Source organism: Orycteropus afer, unplaced genomic scaffold (genome assembly GCF_000298275.1).
Source record: "Orycteropus afer afer isolate SDZICR_OR568_19922 unplaced genomic scaffold, OryAfe1.0 scaffold00204, whole genome shotgun sequence".
NCBI classification, from domain to species: Eukaryota; Metazoa; Chordata; class Mammalia; order Tubulidentata; family Orycteropodidae; genus Orycteropus; species Orycteropus afer.
This window is the reverse complement of record NW_006921791.1, coordinates 6,312,012-6,330,080: the sequence shown is the minus strand read 5'-3', so window position 1 is coordinate 6,330,080 and position 18,069 is coordinate 6,312,012. Positions and strand designations below refer to the sequence as shown.

Sequence of the window (18,069 nt, the reverse complement as noted above, 5' to 3'; positions counted from 1 at the left end):
CCTTCAAGGCTCAGGGGTCCAAGATTATCTTCTGTGTCTGTGTTAATTGGTTTCCCTTTTCTTTGTTGAAGAGGGTCTGTGCAATCCTTCTGCCTAGTCCACCATCTTGCTGGAACTCCACCTACATTATTCTTTAGTGTTGTATAGTATTCCATTGTGTGTATATACTGTAATTTGGTTATCCATTCCTCTGTTGATGGGCACTTAGGTTATATCCATCTCTTTGTTATTGTGAATAGTGCTGCGATTTACATGGGTGTGCATATATCTATTCAAGTTCTGACTCTTATTTCTCTAGGATATACACTGTGGCAGTTAAGATTATGTATCAACTTGGCTGGGGCTGGTTTTGAGTGGCTAGGTAGCTGGCTGTAGTTATTCACCATAATGAGACTGGCAATCAGCTCCATGGTGGAAATTGCCATAAGGAGCTAAGTAAGCTGCTTTAGGGATGTGGTCTGCTTCCAGTATATAAAGAGAAGCTTTGGGAATGGACTGCATGCTTGGACCCTGCATGTAGCTGAGTCTTCCTTTTGCAGCCTGCCATATTTCCTGCTGGTCTTGGGACTATCCCTGGACTTGAATTAGCTGTGTTGTTTGGTAATAGTAGGACTGTGACATTTTATTTGTCAACCTTGGGCTTGTTAGCCTCAGCGGCCAGCAGCTGCCTGAGTGAAGAGATACCTCTAGCTCCAGTAGGCTAGGAGCAAGAGGCAAAGCTGAAGCCCAAGTTCGAGGGGCTTCTACCTAGCCCCTAGATCTCAGCACTTTGAACTCAGACTTCTAACCTTTGAAATGGTGACAGAATAAATCCCTATTGTTAAAGCCACCCATTTGTGGTATCTTCTGTTAGAGAGGTACTAGAGAATCAAACCATATACCTAGTAATAGGTTTGCTGGATTAAACAGTATTTCTATTTCCACCTTTTTAAGGAATCACCATACCATATTCCACAGTGGTTGTATCATTTTATAGTCCCACCAGCAGTGTATGAGAGTCCCAATCTCTCCACATTCTCACCAGCATTTGTTATCTTCTGCCTTGTTGAACTTTGTTATAAGTGCTTGAGTGAAATGATATCTCATTGTTGTTCTGATTTGTACCTCTCTAATGGCAAATGATTTCAAATATTTCTTCTTGTGTTTGTTGGCTGCCTGAATATCTTCTTTGGTGAAGAGTCTGTTCATGTCTTCTGCCCATTTGGTAATTGGATTGTTTGTCTTTTTGATGTTCAAGTGTTGGAGTTTTGTATAAATGTTAGAGATAAGTCCCTTTGTCAGATATATCATTGCCAAATATTTTTTCCCATTCTGTAGGTTCTCTTTTTACTCTTTTGAAGAAGTCTTCTGATGAGGATAAAAATTTAATTTTTAGAAAGTCCTAGTCCTCTAGTTGGGAGCTCTGGTAGCATAGTGGCTAAGGCACTTGACTACTAACCAGAAGGCTGGCGGTTCAAACCCACCAGCCACTCCTCGGAAGGAAGGTTGGGCAATCCTACTTCCGTAGTGATACTGCCTCGGAAACCCAAGGAGGGGTCGCTATGAGTCAGGGCTGACTCGACGGCACATAACAACAACAACTACAGTCCTCTAGTTAATTTCTGCTGTTTGCACATTTTCATTTATGTCTGGTAGTGTATTAATGCCTTATATTAGGGCCCCAAAGTTTGTCCCTATTTTTTCTTTGATGAAATTCATACTTTTTAGGTTTTACATTAAAATCTTTTGATTCATCTGGAGTTAGTTTTTGTGTATGGTGTGAGATATAGATCTTGTTTCATTTTTATGCAAATGGATATGCAGTTTTGCCAGCACCATTTGTTAAGGAGACTGTGGGTTCCCCATTGAATGGATTTTGGCCCTTAAATTCTTCAGAGTTTTGTCAGTAATTTTCTAACTGCAGTAGGAAAGTTTCTAAAGTAATCAGTTTCTTGTGTCTCATATGAAAATCTATGCAAATTTGTATTTTGCAATTGGCTTTATAATCATGATGTCAAAGCCAGCAGGACTTAATACTCTATATAATCACACTGGGACTATAGAAAAGAACTACACCTGCTAATGGTCACAGAAATGTAGATTGAAATACTTTCTGTACTATTTCTTTTATTTACAAAATTAAAACTAAGTAAAAGGTCACCAAGGTAGAGAATTCGTAAGAGTAAAGTTTAACCTCTTATTAAACTATTATCCATATCAGATCACTCATTTACTGTAACGTATGTACCTGAAGGAAAATTCGTCCTATCCCGCTCAGCAGCTGTGGTTCCTGCTCTGGGTAATATTTGATAACTGAATGATAGGCATCCACAGCAAGCACATAATCCTATGGAAAGGAAAACCAAAATGTATTTTTTTAAAGTAAAGAAATCACTTTGTTGTAGTTTTACACATTTAGAAGAGTACAAATATATATAGACTTAAAGAGAGAATACATTAACATATGATAGTAGAAAAGCAGAAAACTCAGTATAAGACAATTGGTCTATGAAGCAAGTGGCAAGCTTTTCCTGACAGCAATATCAAACCAGGACTCTTAAGTTTTGTTTGTAACTGTTGTTGTGTGCTGTGGAATTGAGCCTGACTCACAGTGACTCAATGCAACAGAGTGAAACTGTCCCACAGGGTTTCCTAGGTTCTAACCTTTATGGAAGCACACTGTCAGGTCTTTTTTCCCTTGGAGCTACCAGTGGGTTTCAACTACCAACCTGTTGGTTAGCATCTGAGCGCTTAACCTTTGCACCACCAGGGCTCCTCATTTGTGACTACAGTAGGTGAAAGTTGGCCTTTCACTGAGGGACTAGCTCAATAGCTTCTTGTCCTTTACTGAGATCTGTGATTTCTGCTTCCATCTTCTAAGTAGCAATTAGTATTTCAGCTACACTGTGGCTCGTTTTCTTTCTGGACAAAATTATTAAGTGGATATCTGAATTTTGTCCTCAAATATACACGCCAAATTTATTAAAAAACCAAAAAATCAAACCCACTGACACTGAGTCAATTCTGACTCATATTGATCCCCATCAGTTTTCCAAAGCTGTAAATCTTTATAGAAGTAGATTGTAGTTTGTAGGTTTGAACTGCTGACCTTCTGGTTAGCAGCCAAATTTCTTGTCCACTACACTACAAGAACTCATTTCAAATTTATTAACAGTGTCTCTTTAAACATTTTCTATGGTAGAAATTGAGATAAAATCCTTAAATATAAACAATCAAACAAACCCTCCACAAAACTATTTAGCTGAGAGAGTGCATATACAATTTGAGGTCATGTTTACATATTGTTATTGTTATTATGTGCCGTGGAGTCAGACCCAACTCATAGCAACCCCTCCTTGGGTTTCCAAGGTGGTATCATTGCGGAAGTAGATTGCCCAACCTTCCTTCCGAAGAGGGGCTGGTGGGTTTGAACAGCCAGCCTTCTGGTTAGCAGTCAAGTGCCTTAGGCACTATGCTAGCAGAGCTCCCAAATACTTGAATGTTATTTGTTCCCTACAATATATGAGAAATTCCTACTATTTAGAAACATTTATATTTATGTAGGAATATTTAAAAAAAGATTTGTTAGCTACTGTAGTTGGCCTTTGTATTCTTTGCAAAGCACTTTCATCTACAGTTCTCATTTGATTCTCATATACAGTAGCACCCTCCACACTGTCCTGCAATGATTGGTTTCTGTGTCACCTCCTAAAGGGCAAGGACTGTGCTGGCATCATCTTAGTATTTTTCTGCTGCACTCAGCCACAGTACTCATATCACACACCTGGCTGATATTTAGCAAATGAAAGCACCATTGGCCCAAAAGTTAGACATGCAGATTTCATTCACCTTTTTAATGTACAGGCAGTTCCCAGGTTATGAACAAGATCAGCTTCTAAATGGGTCTTTAAGCCGAATTTGTAGGTAAGTCAGAACAGGTGCATTTGGTTTTTATTTAGCCTTACTTTTATGCAAGAAAATGTTCAAAGCCTTTCAATGATTTAAAAGCTGTGTGGGCAGAAAGTGAAGGTGATTGTGATGAAAAATTTGGTTGGAGTAGGGGTCGGTAGGGGTTGTCTCAATTGTTTCTAAGTAAAGGCAAATTTACTTAACATTAAAGGGTAAGTACAAGTTGTGGGACTTATTGTATAAGAAAATTAAATCTCAGAGAGATGGTGTCATGCCAGTGTCACATGGGTCACAACTGTTAGTCCCATTTCCAGCCCAATGCAGTGTGCCTTCAATAACAATAATGATAATATTTATTGAGCAAGTTCTATGTATCAGATACTCTGCTAAATATTACATTACTGTATTTATTGGCATAGTGCCCAAGGCATTTGACTGCTAACCAGAAGGCTGGTGGTTCAAGTCTACTAGCCACTCCTCGGAAGGAGGGTTGGGCAATCTACTTCCATAGTGATACCGCCTTGGAAACACGAGGGGTCACTATGAGTTGGATCCGACTCGAAGGCAGTGAGTTTGGTTTGGTTTTTGGTTTTGTATTTAGTTACAGCACATAGTCAGCAACAAATATGGCCACCAATGGTATTTTTCTCCTAACTTATTTATTATAAAATCCCAGTTGATATTTTTATTTCTACTTTCTTCTACATTTTCAATTTTATCCAAACTGGAACTTATAGTTACTAGTTTTCTAATTGGGATGTTATAAAGATACAAGTGACATTCCAGTTGGGCAGGGGGAAAAAAAAATTAAAAGACTCTCTCCAGTCTAGTACCTTCAAGTGCAGCTCATTAAAACTAAATTTATTCAAGGTGTGCTGCTCACCTTGGAGCCAGACCACACATACCTTAGTTTTCTTTTCCTACTACTTGCTGTCTGTTGGTGCTGACTGTGGCAGGTTGTCCTATGTCTAGCTTTGTGTGTTTGTGTGCAACTGTGATGCCTCACCAGAGAAGACAGCCATTCCCACTGTTTTTTTGGTCCAGTACCTAAGACCTTGGAGTACTCAGAGTGAAAGCTCAGGATGACTATGGAATTCTTTTAGAGTCTCAGAGCTTTTGCTCAAGATTCTAGTTCTGACTTAGAAAAGTTTAGTGGAGAGGAGGCATTGCTTTTATGATAGGGGAGCCCTCAGCATCCCACTGGCTACAAGCTGAGCAACTTCTGCCCTGGCAGCTCTAAAGTAAGCAGGTAACAGACCAGAGCTACAGAGATCAGCAGCAGCAGCCATACTATCCAGACTTCCCTGAAGGAGGGTCTGGCTGCCCCACCATCCACTGCAATGTCAATCATTTGTTAAAATTTAATATATGCTCCTTACTTTTGGTTTATAGTTAATCAAAGGCAAATTCTGACTTTTTGAAAAATTGATTCACTCTTTATTGTCACTGGGCATATGATACTCTCTGCTTTATGCATCAGTTATTCTCATTATACTCTTAGCTAAGAATGCCCACTATATGAGTCAGGGAGCAGAACTGTGGTCTACAGGGAAGGTGAAGTGCCTGCTTTTAGCAGTCAATGAATGCTATGCCCCCAACAATCCCTTCTAGGAAGTGAAATGAGAGCCTAGACACCAGCACCACTACCTCAGTAACTTTTTGTTTCAGTTCTCAAGGTCAGGAATCTGTTTCTGAAGATAATTTGATATTGGAAAGGGCAGATTTTAAAAAACAGAGTAATTATCCTGATTTTAAAAAGCTATTTTGCTGCTCTCCCAGGATCCAATGCTTAGGAACCATGCGAGAAAGCTGAACTCTAGACAAGGGGATGAAACAACAGAGGAAACCAGAAGGTGAGGATGAACCTCTTCCAACATAGATGTCGGAGAATGCTGCACCAGCTTGGGAGGTCAGTAGAGTAATGGATGATGGGTCCCCCAGGCTGGAACAGGAAGTCCACCCAGGCAGCCCAGCCATAACCAGGTGGAACTCATTTTGGCATGTTTCAAGGGGCCTATCATCAAATAAACCAGAGCATGATTGTGTTAGGGAGCTTCCTTAAGCTGATTACTATTTAATAAAATAGTTTATTTATTGGAGGTGGAGTAAATATGGCCACTTTAAGGGAAAATGGCTAAAACTAGCTCTTCAGAGACAGCTTAATTTACTCTCCAGATCATACAGATTTGCCTTTGAAAAAGGATATGAATGAGTTGCTTAAAGGGACAAACCTATTTTAGTTCAATCTTCACCCTTTTTCTTTCGGCGGCTATACTTGTTTAGTGGCTGTGAAACTAGATTTACAATCATTTGCAACCAGAAAGTGTAATTCAAGCAAAAGGGAAGGTGATTTATGCAGTTGCACTATCCTTCAAATCGCATGAGAAAGCAAAATGGTGAAGATGTGCACTGAGGGTAGAATCTAGGTGACAGCCTGAGAGAGGTGGACTTCTGGAGGTAAACAGCAGGTTTAGGCATACTTGAAGATGTAGATGTGCACGTGTATGGTTTGCCAGTATAGGTGCCTTAATTCAACTGTGAGATCTAAGTTGAGGTTTTCAAGGTTTTGTAATATATGCAACTATGCCCTTTTATTATGCAGATATTTGGGCTGAGGCAAAATAGATTTCTCATCATTAAAAAGTTAAATTCATGTTTATTTCACTGTAATAGGAATGTTATTCAAAATAATTAAATGGCTGATTAAATAACTCATCGTTAGCCCATATAAATAATTTAATTAGAATGATACCTCCGTATGTTAAGACAACACAATGTTGAAATATTATGTACCCTCACTAGATGGCAACAAACTGCATATGCTTGGGCCAGACTTAACTGCAATTTGTTTTCACTCCTTTTTCGACCTATGAAAATGAAAGATTAAACTTTCCAATTGAATTTATTCATTATAAAAGTATTTTTGAAATAGAAAATATGGGTTATTTTTGAGTTCCAATAATCAAATAGAAGATGTATATTTGGTGCCAGGTGTTATTAACACTAGAGTACAACAAAGAAAAACATTTTTATTCTATTAAAATCTGTATCTTAAAATTGCAAATAAAAACCTACCCATGGAATAGGTAACTTGACTCTCTGAGGAGTTTTAGTTCCATGGTGTAATGAAATAACAGCACAGTGAATTTATAATTTGTTTATTTTTCCAAAAGAGTGTTATGGAAAGCTGGGTGAAACACAGGTGAAGCTTAAAATGGCCTTCAGGGGTGAAACACTGCCCCAGATTACTCAGATTGGTGGGTGGGAGATTTCAATGTTGGCTATAATCTGGATGCTTGGGGAGAGTGATCCGCTTTGGGACAGGCAGAGGAGAAAGGATCCTGGTGTTTTGGGAAGCTATGCTACCAAAGGTTAAATTATTAAGGAAGCAACCTCCCCACCTGCCCGAAAAGTGTGCCTTGAGGATGGCTGAAGGGTGTAGGGCTTGTTAACTCAATTTTACTTAGATATGAACAAGACTTACTGAAGAAATAAAGGAGTGATGGGGAAGTAAGAAGAGGAGGCAGAAGGGGATGCAGAAGAATAAGGTGAAGAATAAAAACACTGTAGAGGCAACTGACCTTATCAGAAATGTCTTAGACATGTGGAGACTAAAAAAAAAAATGTTTATTCAATGTGCTGAAAGATTCGAGGAAAAGCTGCACAAAATGTAAGAGCTGGGAGGGATTTCAAAAATAATCAGTTCTAGTCCCTCATTTTAAAGGAGTCTGAAGCTCACAGATGTGAAAAGCTTGCTGCAAGGTCATTTGCTATAAAAAATATGATTTTCTAAAAATTCCTGTCTATATTTTCAGTATCACACAAGTGTAGAAGGATGTACAGAAATTAAAGACCACCAGGATGGGAATTCTGTGCACATCCATAGCTGGCCTGTTCTAAAGCCTGGATGCAGGCAACATATCTTCTTATTGAATTGTTCTTTCTTGTCTGAATGGATGAGTTGTTTACGGCTATGAATTTATATCCATACCTAACTCCCTTCCCAGCCATGCCTAAGGACATGATCATCTTAGAGGGTTGTTGAGGGAGGGGGTCAATTTATAAAATGACCAGAGCTGCCATGTCAGGGTTAAAAAATGGAACCCTCTGAGCAAATTTCTTCACTTGGTAAATTGCCTGCTCTGCTGTACTGAAAATCAAACTCAGAATGACCTTGGGCAGCTTGAAAACTGGGAGTGTGGGAGGAGTTATGATCTCTGTCTTATAATAGCTGAGAAGGTGTTAATAGTGCTGCTCTGGGGCGTTTGCTGCTAATTGATTCCTACAGCAGCATTAAGCTTTCAGTCCCCACAGCTGGCAGGCTGTGCCACCCGCTTAGGATCAGGACATCCTGATTCCTAGGGCCAGAGGTAAGCACAAGCGTGGGCTGCTGCAGCTTTTTCAAACAAAGAGAAGCCAAAAAAACATGGTTGCATAAGCTGGGGAGGGACTGCTTAGAGAAAGAGAATAGACTGGTGAAAACCAAATGACTGACAAGCTCAGCTCAGCCTCCTTTATTTTTAAGCTGTTTCACTGCGAGGTTGAAAGCTCTGAGGTGAAGTCCTAAGAACTAGGTCTTGTGGGGAGGCCTGTCTTTAGATGTCATAAGCATCAATCATAAAAGCAAATCAAAAGAAGAAAGAAAATTCTCTACTAAGAACAAAAACATACCTTTCTAGGATAGATTCAGAGAAAAATGAGTTAGGAGAGAGAGAATGGGAATGAATAATGATTTTAATTAAATCATTTTTGACCCATGTTTGAACAATTAAATCTGAAAATGTAAATTCTGCATTCTGATAAATTTCAGTATACATTAAAAGGAATTTAGCCCCAGGTGTCTTACTGAACTATCTATTAAATAAACCACTACTTGGTTGAATTCTCTGCTTAGGTAAACCTTCATATTTACTAGGGGAGCTTTTTCTTATCAGAATGTACAAGCAATTCCCTTGCAGTTTTCTTACTGACAACCTATTCCAGAATATATGGTAGCTCTGCAGTTACTGCCACCCACGTACCTTCATCATTAGCAGACAGTTTGCCATAGAGTACATCACCCGGCCCAGACGTGACCTCCACAGCTGAATAGAGGCTGCAAAATAAGAGCAGCTTGTGAATGTGCACAAATAAATTAGAGGTTCTTTCTAGCCATCAATTATTGGGTCCTGTGAATTCTGATTTAAAAGATCCCTCTTGTTAACACCACTGGGTTTAGCTTAGAATTTTTAATGTGCTGCTGAGCTGTACTGTGACAAATTATAGCGCCTCTCATAGGGACTAGCCTGCAATTGGTTCTAGGAATAGAATGTCTGCATAAATGATGCAACTATAAAAAACAGTAGGGGAAGTGCTCAGCATTCAGTTCAGACAAAAGATGAAATAACCCAATCAAGAGCCACGTTTCTAAACTTAGGACCCAAAGAAAATAAGCAAATCCAATGTAAATGATGATGACCATCTGCTTAGAGTCATGTAATTTAATGGTACAAAGTTAATTGGCTAGGAAAGCAAGACTGTCCAGGGTGGCTAGAGAGAGAATCTTAAGGCTGAACCCACGTGAGGCGAGCTGTCTGGGATAGGCACCACACTGCCTTTGGTGAAGCAAATCTGTTCAGCTGCGTTGTCTCCACCGGTGGAAGGAGTTGCTGTTGGAGAAGGTGTTTCATCAAAAAAACCCTTGTAAAAGGTGTCAGAACATCTGCGGCTTTGCTCTGCTTTATTTACTGGTGATCTTGCAGTAAGTTATCTACCTCTCAAGGCCTCAGTTTCTTAATCTTTTAAATAGAAACAATAATTCCTATCCTACCTACTTTACAGGTTTTTATGATGATCAGTCACTATAATCAATTGTTGTTGTTATTATGTGCTGTTGAGTTGGACCCGACTCATAGTGACCCCTCCTTGGGTTTCCGAGGTGGTATCACTACAGAAGGAGATTGCCCAACCTTCCTTCTGAGGAGTGGCTGGTGGGTTTGAACTGACAGCCTTCTGGTTAGCAGTCAAGTACCTTAGGCACTACGCTACCAGAGCTCCTCTAAAATTAATGGGCATAAAAATACTACTAGAGGTAAGGTAGAATGATGATGATAATATAAAATCAAAACAGACTCTCTGTATGTTATCTGCATAGCAGTCGTTTGCTATAAACATGCATACTACTAGGGACATTTTAAAACTCCTCTACATGGGGTCACCATGATTTGGAATTGACTTGACAGCAACTGGTGGTTGGTTCTATAGGAATGCTTTCTTCCTCCATGCATCTGCTGCCACAGGTAGCAATTTATTCTCTGAACTGAGCCTATCACAGATGTCATCTAGTTCCAGGGCTTCAAACTAGTTCATTCTGGTTCCACCCCCTATTGAGAATTTACAGCTCTGGTGGCATAGTGCCTAAGGCACTAGACTGCTAACCTGAAGGCTGGCGGTTCAAACTCACCAGCCACTCCTTGGAAGGAAGTTAGGGCAATCTACTTCCATAGTGATACTGCCTCGGAAACCCAAGGAGGGGTCGCTATGAGTAGGGTCCAACTCGATGGCACATAACAACAACAACAACAACAATCTCAGATATAATGAATCAGAATTTACATTGTGACAAGAACCCAGTAAGAGTGTATACATAAGAATCACCTGGGGATCATGTTAAAATGTAGATTCTAATTTAGTATGTTAGGGTAGAAATGCAAATTCTCAGCAGGGGCTCAAACTGCAATGAACTCATCTGAAGCCCTGCCTCTCAATACATATGTCTGAGCTCTGTTGGTGTAGTGCTTAAGGCATTTGACTGCTAACCAGAAGCCTGGAGGTTCAAACCCAACAGCCACTCCTCAGAAGGAAGGTGGGCAATCTACTTCCGTAGGGATACAGCCTCGGAAACCCGAAGAGGGGTCCCCGTGAGAGGAATCGACTCTACGGAAGTGAGTTTGGGGTTTGGGTTTTTTATGGTTGCTCCATCACCCAATTACAGCTTTCTCTCCTACTTCATACAAATTCCAAGTTCTGGAACTTTGTAGTACTTATCTCTGTATACCTGACACACAGAGACTCTCTAATTGTTGGTTGAAATGTATTACAATTGCAAGCAATAAGTTTCTTCTGAAGCTGTGCTTTGAGAAGACTAATGTGCCAAAAGATGAAGAGGTAGCTTGAAGAAAAGAACCTGGAGATGGAATGCCAGTTGGAATGCTATTCCAGTAAACTAGGAATAGAATGACCCTGAAATGTACCCATGGCAGTGGGAATGGGAACAATGGCATGGATGAAAAGATGTTGGCTAGCTGTGGTGAACAGTATTGGCCTACATTTATGTTTCAAATAAAAATGTCCTTTGTTTGGGAAATCACAAATAACTCTGTGTGTGTGTGTGTGTTTCAGTAATTTAACTACAAATAAACTAAAAATGTCTGAAGGAGAGAAGTGACTATTAATGCTTGGATGTCCCACATACTCTCCAGCGTTGCACCCATGCCATTTTATTCCCATTGGGGCTCTTGTTTCATGTCCAGCAAACAGATAGGTATTAGATAGCAGAGGGTAGTTCTGGTGAATCTAAGAGTCATACAGATAAACAGATTTACCAGGAGAAATGGGGAAGAATTAGAGCTAAAAGAAATCTGCAGAGATAATCAAAATAAATCTGCAATTCGAGACAATCCACATTTTACATTAATTAAAAAAAAGACATTGTTCAGAATTTCTTCTTTTCACAAAAATAATGTTATAAGGGGAATATAAGCGGCTAATGTATTTTTAATTGCTGAAAGGCAAAGCGAGTTAAGTTCTTAATTCCAGCAATTAAGTTATTTTTGTGTTTTTTTTAAGCACTGCCAAGAATAAACATAATTTTTAGGTGATTCTGATCTTGAATTTGACTATTGGTAGTGACGAGATGTAAGGTAAATTTAAGGCACACTCACTGAACCATTGTCATTAAAACTATGTTTGTTGTTGTTGTTATGTGCCGTTGAGTCAGCCCTGACTCATAGCTACCCCTCCTTGGGTTTCCGAGGCATTATCACTACGGAAGTAGGATTGCCCAACCTTCCTTCCGAGGAGTGGCTAGTGGGTTTGAACCGCCAGCCTTCTGGTTAGCAGTCAAGTGCCTTAGCCACTACGCTACCAGAGCTCCCAAAACTATGTTTAGGGCCTACAAAAGATCCTGGGGATCTTTTATCAAGATGCCCAGGTGATGCTTATGTATGCAAAGATATGTATACCGTATTATAGATCCTGGGGGTCTTGTAAAAACAGAGATTGTGATTCAGTATATTTGGGATGGAAATGCCAATTATCAGCAGGGGGTAAAACCATAGTGAACAGCTGGAAGCTCTTGCTTTTAGGATAAAGACCAATATTCTTAGCATGGTCTGCTAGGCCCTGCAGGAATGGCCCCTATATTTCTGCTCAGCCTCATTGTGTAACACTCTCCAAGTGACCCACTAGCTGCTTTCAACACTATGCTCCTTCCTGCCACAAGGCTGTATACTCTACCCTACCCTTAACCCACCAGGTTAAACTCCCTGTCTTTTAAAAGATCTCAGGTCCAGAATCACTTCCACAGGGAAGGCTTCTCAGATTTCACAGTCTAGGCAGGTTCCTTTCCAGTGTTTTCTCAGAACCATACTGCTTTATTCATAGTACTTAGCATGTAATTTTACATCTATTTGTCCAATTATTTGATTAAATGTTTTCTCCCACCTTCAGATGGTGGGCTTCATATGAGCACAGGCTTGGCTTACTGGAAAAAGAAATGAATTACTGACTGACTGAATGAATTAATTATTGAATAAAGAAAAAAAAAAAAAAAAACTTTTGAGAGGACTAGATGTATTGATAACTTTTAATAATTAAGAAGAGTATTACCCACTTACCTTGTCTGTTCTCTTGAGTAATGTTACTCATGCTCCCATCTTCAGCTAAGCCTTGCTCCAAATTGGTTAGAATCTGTAGTAATTTAAAATAAGAACAAAAAAATCATTAAAAATGAATTTGTTTCTTGACTTTGTCATAATATACTCTAAACCAAAACCAAATTTACTGCTATCAAATCAATTCCGACTCATAGCAACCTCCTTTGGGTTTCTAAGGCAGTAAATCTTTAGGGAAGTATATTGCCCAGTCTCCCTTTTGTGGAATAGCTGGTGGGTTTGAACTGTCAACCTTCTTGTTAGCAATGAAATGAATTAGGCACTACACCTTCAGAAAAAACAAAACCAAAATCACTGCCATCAAGTCAATTTTGACTCATAGCAGCCCCCTTTGGGTTTCTGAGACAGTAAATCTTTACGGAAGTAGATTGTCCTGTTTTCCTTCCATGGAGTGGCTAGTGGGTTTGAACTGTCAGCTTCTGGTTAGCCCTCAAATGCCTTAGGCACTATGCCACTAAGACAGAGCTCCTTCAGGGGTATTTTTTGGTTTAAGGTTTAAAGATGATCTCAGGGCAATTTTCCAGGGGTTCATCCAGCCTCTAAGGCTTCAAGTCCATGACAATTTGAAATTCTGCTCTGCAATTTCCCTCTTTTGATCAGGATTCTTCTATAGAATCTTTAATTAAAATGTTCAGTAATGGCAGTCAGGCACCAAATAGTTCTGGTTTCATGGCAAAGGAGGCAGTTGTTCATGGAGGCAATTAGCCACATACTCCATTTTCTCTTCCTGTTTTTCATGCTCCTTCTTCCTGTGCTGCTCCAGGTGCATAGGAACCAATTGTTGTGTGTTGGCTGATGGTTGTAAGCTTTTAAGACCTCCAACCAAACCAAAACCAAACTCACTGCTGTCGGGTCAGATCTGACTCATAGCGACCCCTCTTTGGGTTTCTGAGTTGGTATCACTATGGAAGTAGATTGCCCAACCTTCCTTAAGACCTCAGGCACTAAGAAATTAACTAGGAGGTAGAACAGAAGCACTAAATATGTTATTATGCTAATTAACTGAGATGTTCTGTGAAACCATTACTCTAATCCTCTAAACAAAAGAACCAAATCTCATGAGATGCTTGGTTGTAAATAAGCAGCCTCAGTAGCTACCCTTTTATGTACCACACAACACGCCAATTCAATTTTTCACAGATGTACAATTTATTGACAGCACTTATAATAATCAGTTGTACAATCCTACCCTTAATCAATGCCATTTTTCTATCAGCATAAACTGAAACTCAATACTCCATAAGCAATAACTCCCTATTTCCCTCTCCCTCTTGCCACTGGTAAGCACCAAAAAAGTTTCATCTCCATATCGTTGCGTTTTCTTATCTTTTATATAACTAAGGTCGTACAATAGTTGTCCTCTTACGACTGACTTATTTCACTCAGCAGAATGTCTTCAAGCTCCATTCATACGTCAAGACCTCCATCTCTCCTATTGACTGAGTTGTTGTTATTATGTGCTATCAAGTGTGACCCAACTCATAATGACCCCTCCTTGGGTTTCCGAGGCAGTATCACTGCTCTACTTACCTTCTGAGGAGTGGCTGGTGGGTTTGAACCGCCAGCCTTCTGGCTAGCAGTCTAGTGCCAACAGCTCCTATTGACTGAGTAGTATTCCGTTATACCTATATATCACATTTTGTTTATCCATCCATTCATTGATGGGCATTTAGGTTTTTTCTACCTTTTGGCTATTGTGAATAGTGTTGCAGTGAACGTTAGTGTACCAGTCTCTGAGTCTCTGCTTTCAAGTCTTTTGAGCATGCCTAGAATGGAATTGCTGGGTCATCTGGTAGCTCTATTTTAGTTTTTTGAAGACCTGCCACAGTATTTTCCACAACGTCTGTACCATTTCATTTTATTTTTAAGGAAAAACAAATTATGTTATGCATGAGAATGATTATTAACTTTTATGAAAATATCAGTCTTATACCTCAAGGGCACCATGGGATGCTGTATCGTCTTTTAATACACAAAATACATTTTGTGCAACTGTCACATTACATAGTTTTTTTACTGTTTGGTTAATAATTTTCAGTTGCTTATTTTGTCAGTCAAAGAAAAGAATCTGTTGGTTTCCCTTGAAAGAAAAGGAGCTACGGTCACTGTAGAGATTTTCTTTTTTTTTTGAGGAGTAGGATAAGGGAAAATTTTTTTTTATTTACTAGGGAGAAAAATAATGTCACTCTAAAAAAGGTTATATTATAGTACTGGGATTATGGACTTTAAGCCATATGGTTTTGGGAAAAAAAAGTCTTTTCATTTATTAGATCATTTCCCCAACTACCCATCCCCAAGAGGCAAGGTGTGCAACACAATGAAAAAAACCTCCTTTGGCTGCTCATCTGCTTAACTCTCCAGTTTATACAATTACAGGGATTAAAATGGACCTTTCCTCATCTGCTCAAGAGTTCTTTAGCAATATTCATAATTTAATACAAGACAGGGAACAATCTGATGTGAAGATTCCTCCCTCTCCCTCCTTAATAGCCAGCTTATGTTACCTTGATGACTCAAGAGGATACATATGTGGGTTCAAAATGGTAACTCTGAAGAGAATGTACTTGGTCTAAACCAGGTCAAATAACATTTTTCAGCTCATATGTCTTTTCATAAATAATAACAGAAACTAACCAGGAAACAAAATCTTGGGGTTATCATTAAATTAAATTCCTCCTGGTTAGAAAAAGGGAAAGGAGCCCTTGGATGCAGTGATTAATGTGCAGGGCTGCTAACTGAATTGTTGGCAGTTCAAACTCATCAGACGTCCCTTGGGAGAAAGATGTGGCAGTCTTCTTCCTTAAAGATTTACAGCCTTGGAAACCCTGTAGAGTAGTTCTACTTTGTTCTATAGGGTCACTATCAATCGGAATCCACTCGATGGCAATGGGTAATGAGTGGAAAGGGGGAAGAAAGGAAAGAAGAGATAAGAATTATGGAAGAAGAAAAGCAGGGATTATGAAAGGTTTTGAGCCTTAGAACTACTAGTGGAGCTCGTAAGAATTAGAAATGATCTGGTCCCAGCCCCTCGGAATTCTGATTCAATAGGGTCATGTATTCTGATGAAAAGGAAGACATCTGCATGTAACAACAAAACAAAACAAAACATTTTCACCCAGGCCTGAGATGATCAGAATCCCTAAGACAACTTGAAGGTAAGATGTGTATTTTGATCTGCAGGCCTTAACATCTCAGACAACCACTAAACACTGCTGAATCATGAGGAGACTACCTTTCTGCAGAAAATGTTCCAGCACTTCAACTTTGAGAGATTTCCTCTGGTAGCATAGTGCCTAAGGCACTTGACTGCTAACCAGAAGGCTGGTGGTTCAAACCTACCAGCCACTCCTCGGAAGGAAGGTTGGGCAATCTACTTCTGTAATGATGCCGCCTTGGAAACCCAAGGAGGGCTTGCTATGAGCCGGGTCCGACTCGCCGGCACATAACAGCAGCAGCAGCTAAACTGAATTAAGAGTAGATCAGGACTTCCTAATTTGCTGGTTGATAAGGAAGTAGTAGGAAATATAGGTGTAAAGAAGTTTGAGAATGACACTTAGGAAGGAAGAGGCAAGAGAAGAGAGAATTTCTGGTGTTAAACATCTGGGATAGGAAGAATTAACTGACAGGAGTAGGAGCGAGACAGTTCAGAGTGGCCACAAGAGAAAAAAATTTCTGGGGAAGAAAGAAAAATAGTTTCCTACCCCAACAATGCCAGGATGCAGATAGAAATAGAAGCTCCTTCTTTAGTTTAGGCACCAAAAGCAGCCTACATTAGGAGGGAGAAGGTTTTCATTTGTTCAGCAGCTTTTTTTTCCCTTCAGTTCCAACACTATGACTTCATCTTTTTTTGAGAGTTATTTATTATTTCTTGGCAAGTTATCTGGACGAGCTGGGGAAGGTACACAGATGTGAGATAGTGACAGTTCTTTCTCTACATTGAGTCCTCTCCAAAGCTGGGGTGAAGAATGTACAAGAAAATAGCAACTGAATGTCTGCAGGAGGGGGTGGGATTTATCACTATTAGGAACAGCTAGAAATGGCAAAAGAGAGAACATACTCCTAAAAAACACCTAACCTAGAAATGAGCATGTTGTTAGGTGCTACTGAGCAGGTTGCACCTCACAGTGATCCCAGATACAACAGAACAAAACACTGCCCAGTCCCACACCATCTTCAAAATCATTCCTTTGTTTGAGCTCATCTTTGCAGGCTCTGTGTCAATTCTCTTACTGAGTGTCTTCCTCTTTTTTGCTAATCCTCTACTTTACCAAGCATGACTGGTCCCTCCTGATAACATGTCCAAAGTAGGTGAGACAGAATCTCCCCATTCTCACTTCTAAGAAGCATTCTGGTTGTACTTCTTCCAAGACAGGTTTGTTTGTTCATTTGGCAGTCCATGGTATATTCAATATTCTTTGTCAATATCATAATTCAAAGGCGTCAATTTTTCTTAGGTGTTCCTTACTCATTGTCCAGTTTTCACATGCATTTGAGGTGACTGAAAATATATGGGTTGGGTCAGGTGCACCTTCATCCTCAAAGTGACAAGTGCAAGTAACAAAGTCTTGTGCAGCAGATTTGCCCAATGCAGTAAGTCGTTTGATTTCCTGACTGCTGCTTCCAGGGGTGTTGGTTGTGGATCCAAGGAACATGAAGCCCTTGAAAACATCAATGTTTTCTCTGTTGATCATATTTCTTATCGGTCCAGTTGTCAGGATTTTCCTTTTCTTCATGTTGCAGTGTAATCCATACAAAGACTACAGTCTTTAATCTTCATTAATTAGTAAGAGCATCAAATTTTCTTCACTTTCAGCAAGCAAGACTGTGTCATCTGTGTATTGCAGGTTTTTAACGAGTCTTCCTTCAGTCCTGTGCTGTTTTCTTCTTCATATAGTCCAGCTTCTTGGGTTATTTGCTTAGCATACAGATTGAATAAGTATGGTTAAAGGATACAACCCTGATTCAGTCCTTTCCTGATCTTAAACCTTGAAATTCCTCTTGCTGTGTTTCAAGAAGTATACTAGAAATGAGTATATACATGTTAAATAAAATTTCAGATTCTTTTTTAGAATGCATTATTTAAGGCTATTAATAGGTCCCTGACAGGTTTAGAAGTGAATCATTGAGTAAAGTGAATAGAAAGAATTGCTCATAATTAGTATCTTTTATTGCTGTATATCTAGAGGCAGTTGTTTGGATTTATAAAGTAACAGTACAATGATTTATAAAAGACTATTTTTTTTTTTTT

General features: G+C 39.5%; 1 protein-coding gene across 1 annotated transcript in view; it reads right to left on the bottom strand.

Moving 5' to 3' along the window:
- TRAPPC12 (trafficking protein particle complex subunit 12) overlaps positions 1-18,069 on the bottom strand; it is a 226,615-nt gene that overhangs the window by 37,623 nt on the left and 170,923 nt on the right. Inside the window, exons 6-8 of the mRNA XM_007948126.1 lie at positions 12,765-12,837; positions 8,910-8,983; positions 2,228-2,326 (exon numbers count right to left, since the gene is read on the bottom strand). Coding sequence (XP_007946317.1) covers positions 2,228-2,326; positions 8,910-8,983; positions 12,765-12,837 — 246 coding nt within the window. The remainder of the gene's footprint in view (positions 1-2,227; positions 2,327-8,909; positions 8,984-12,764; positions 12,838-18,069) is intronic.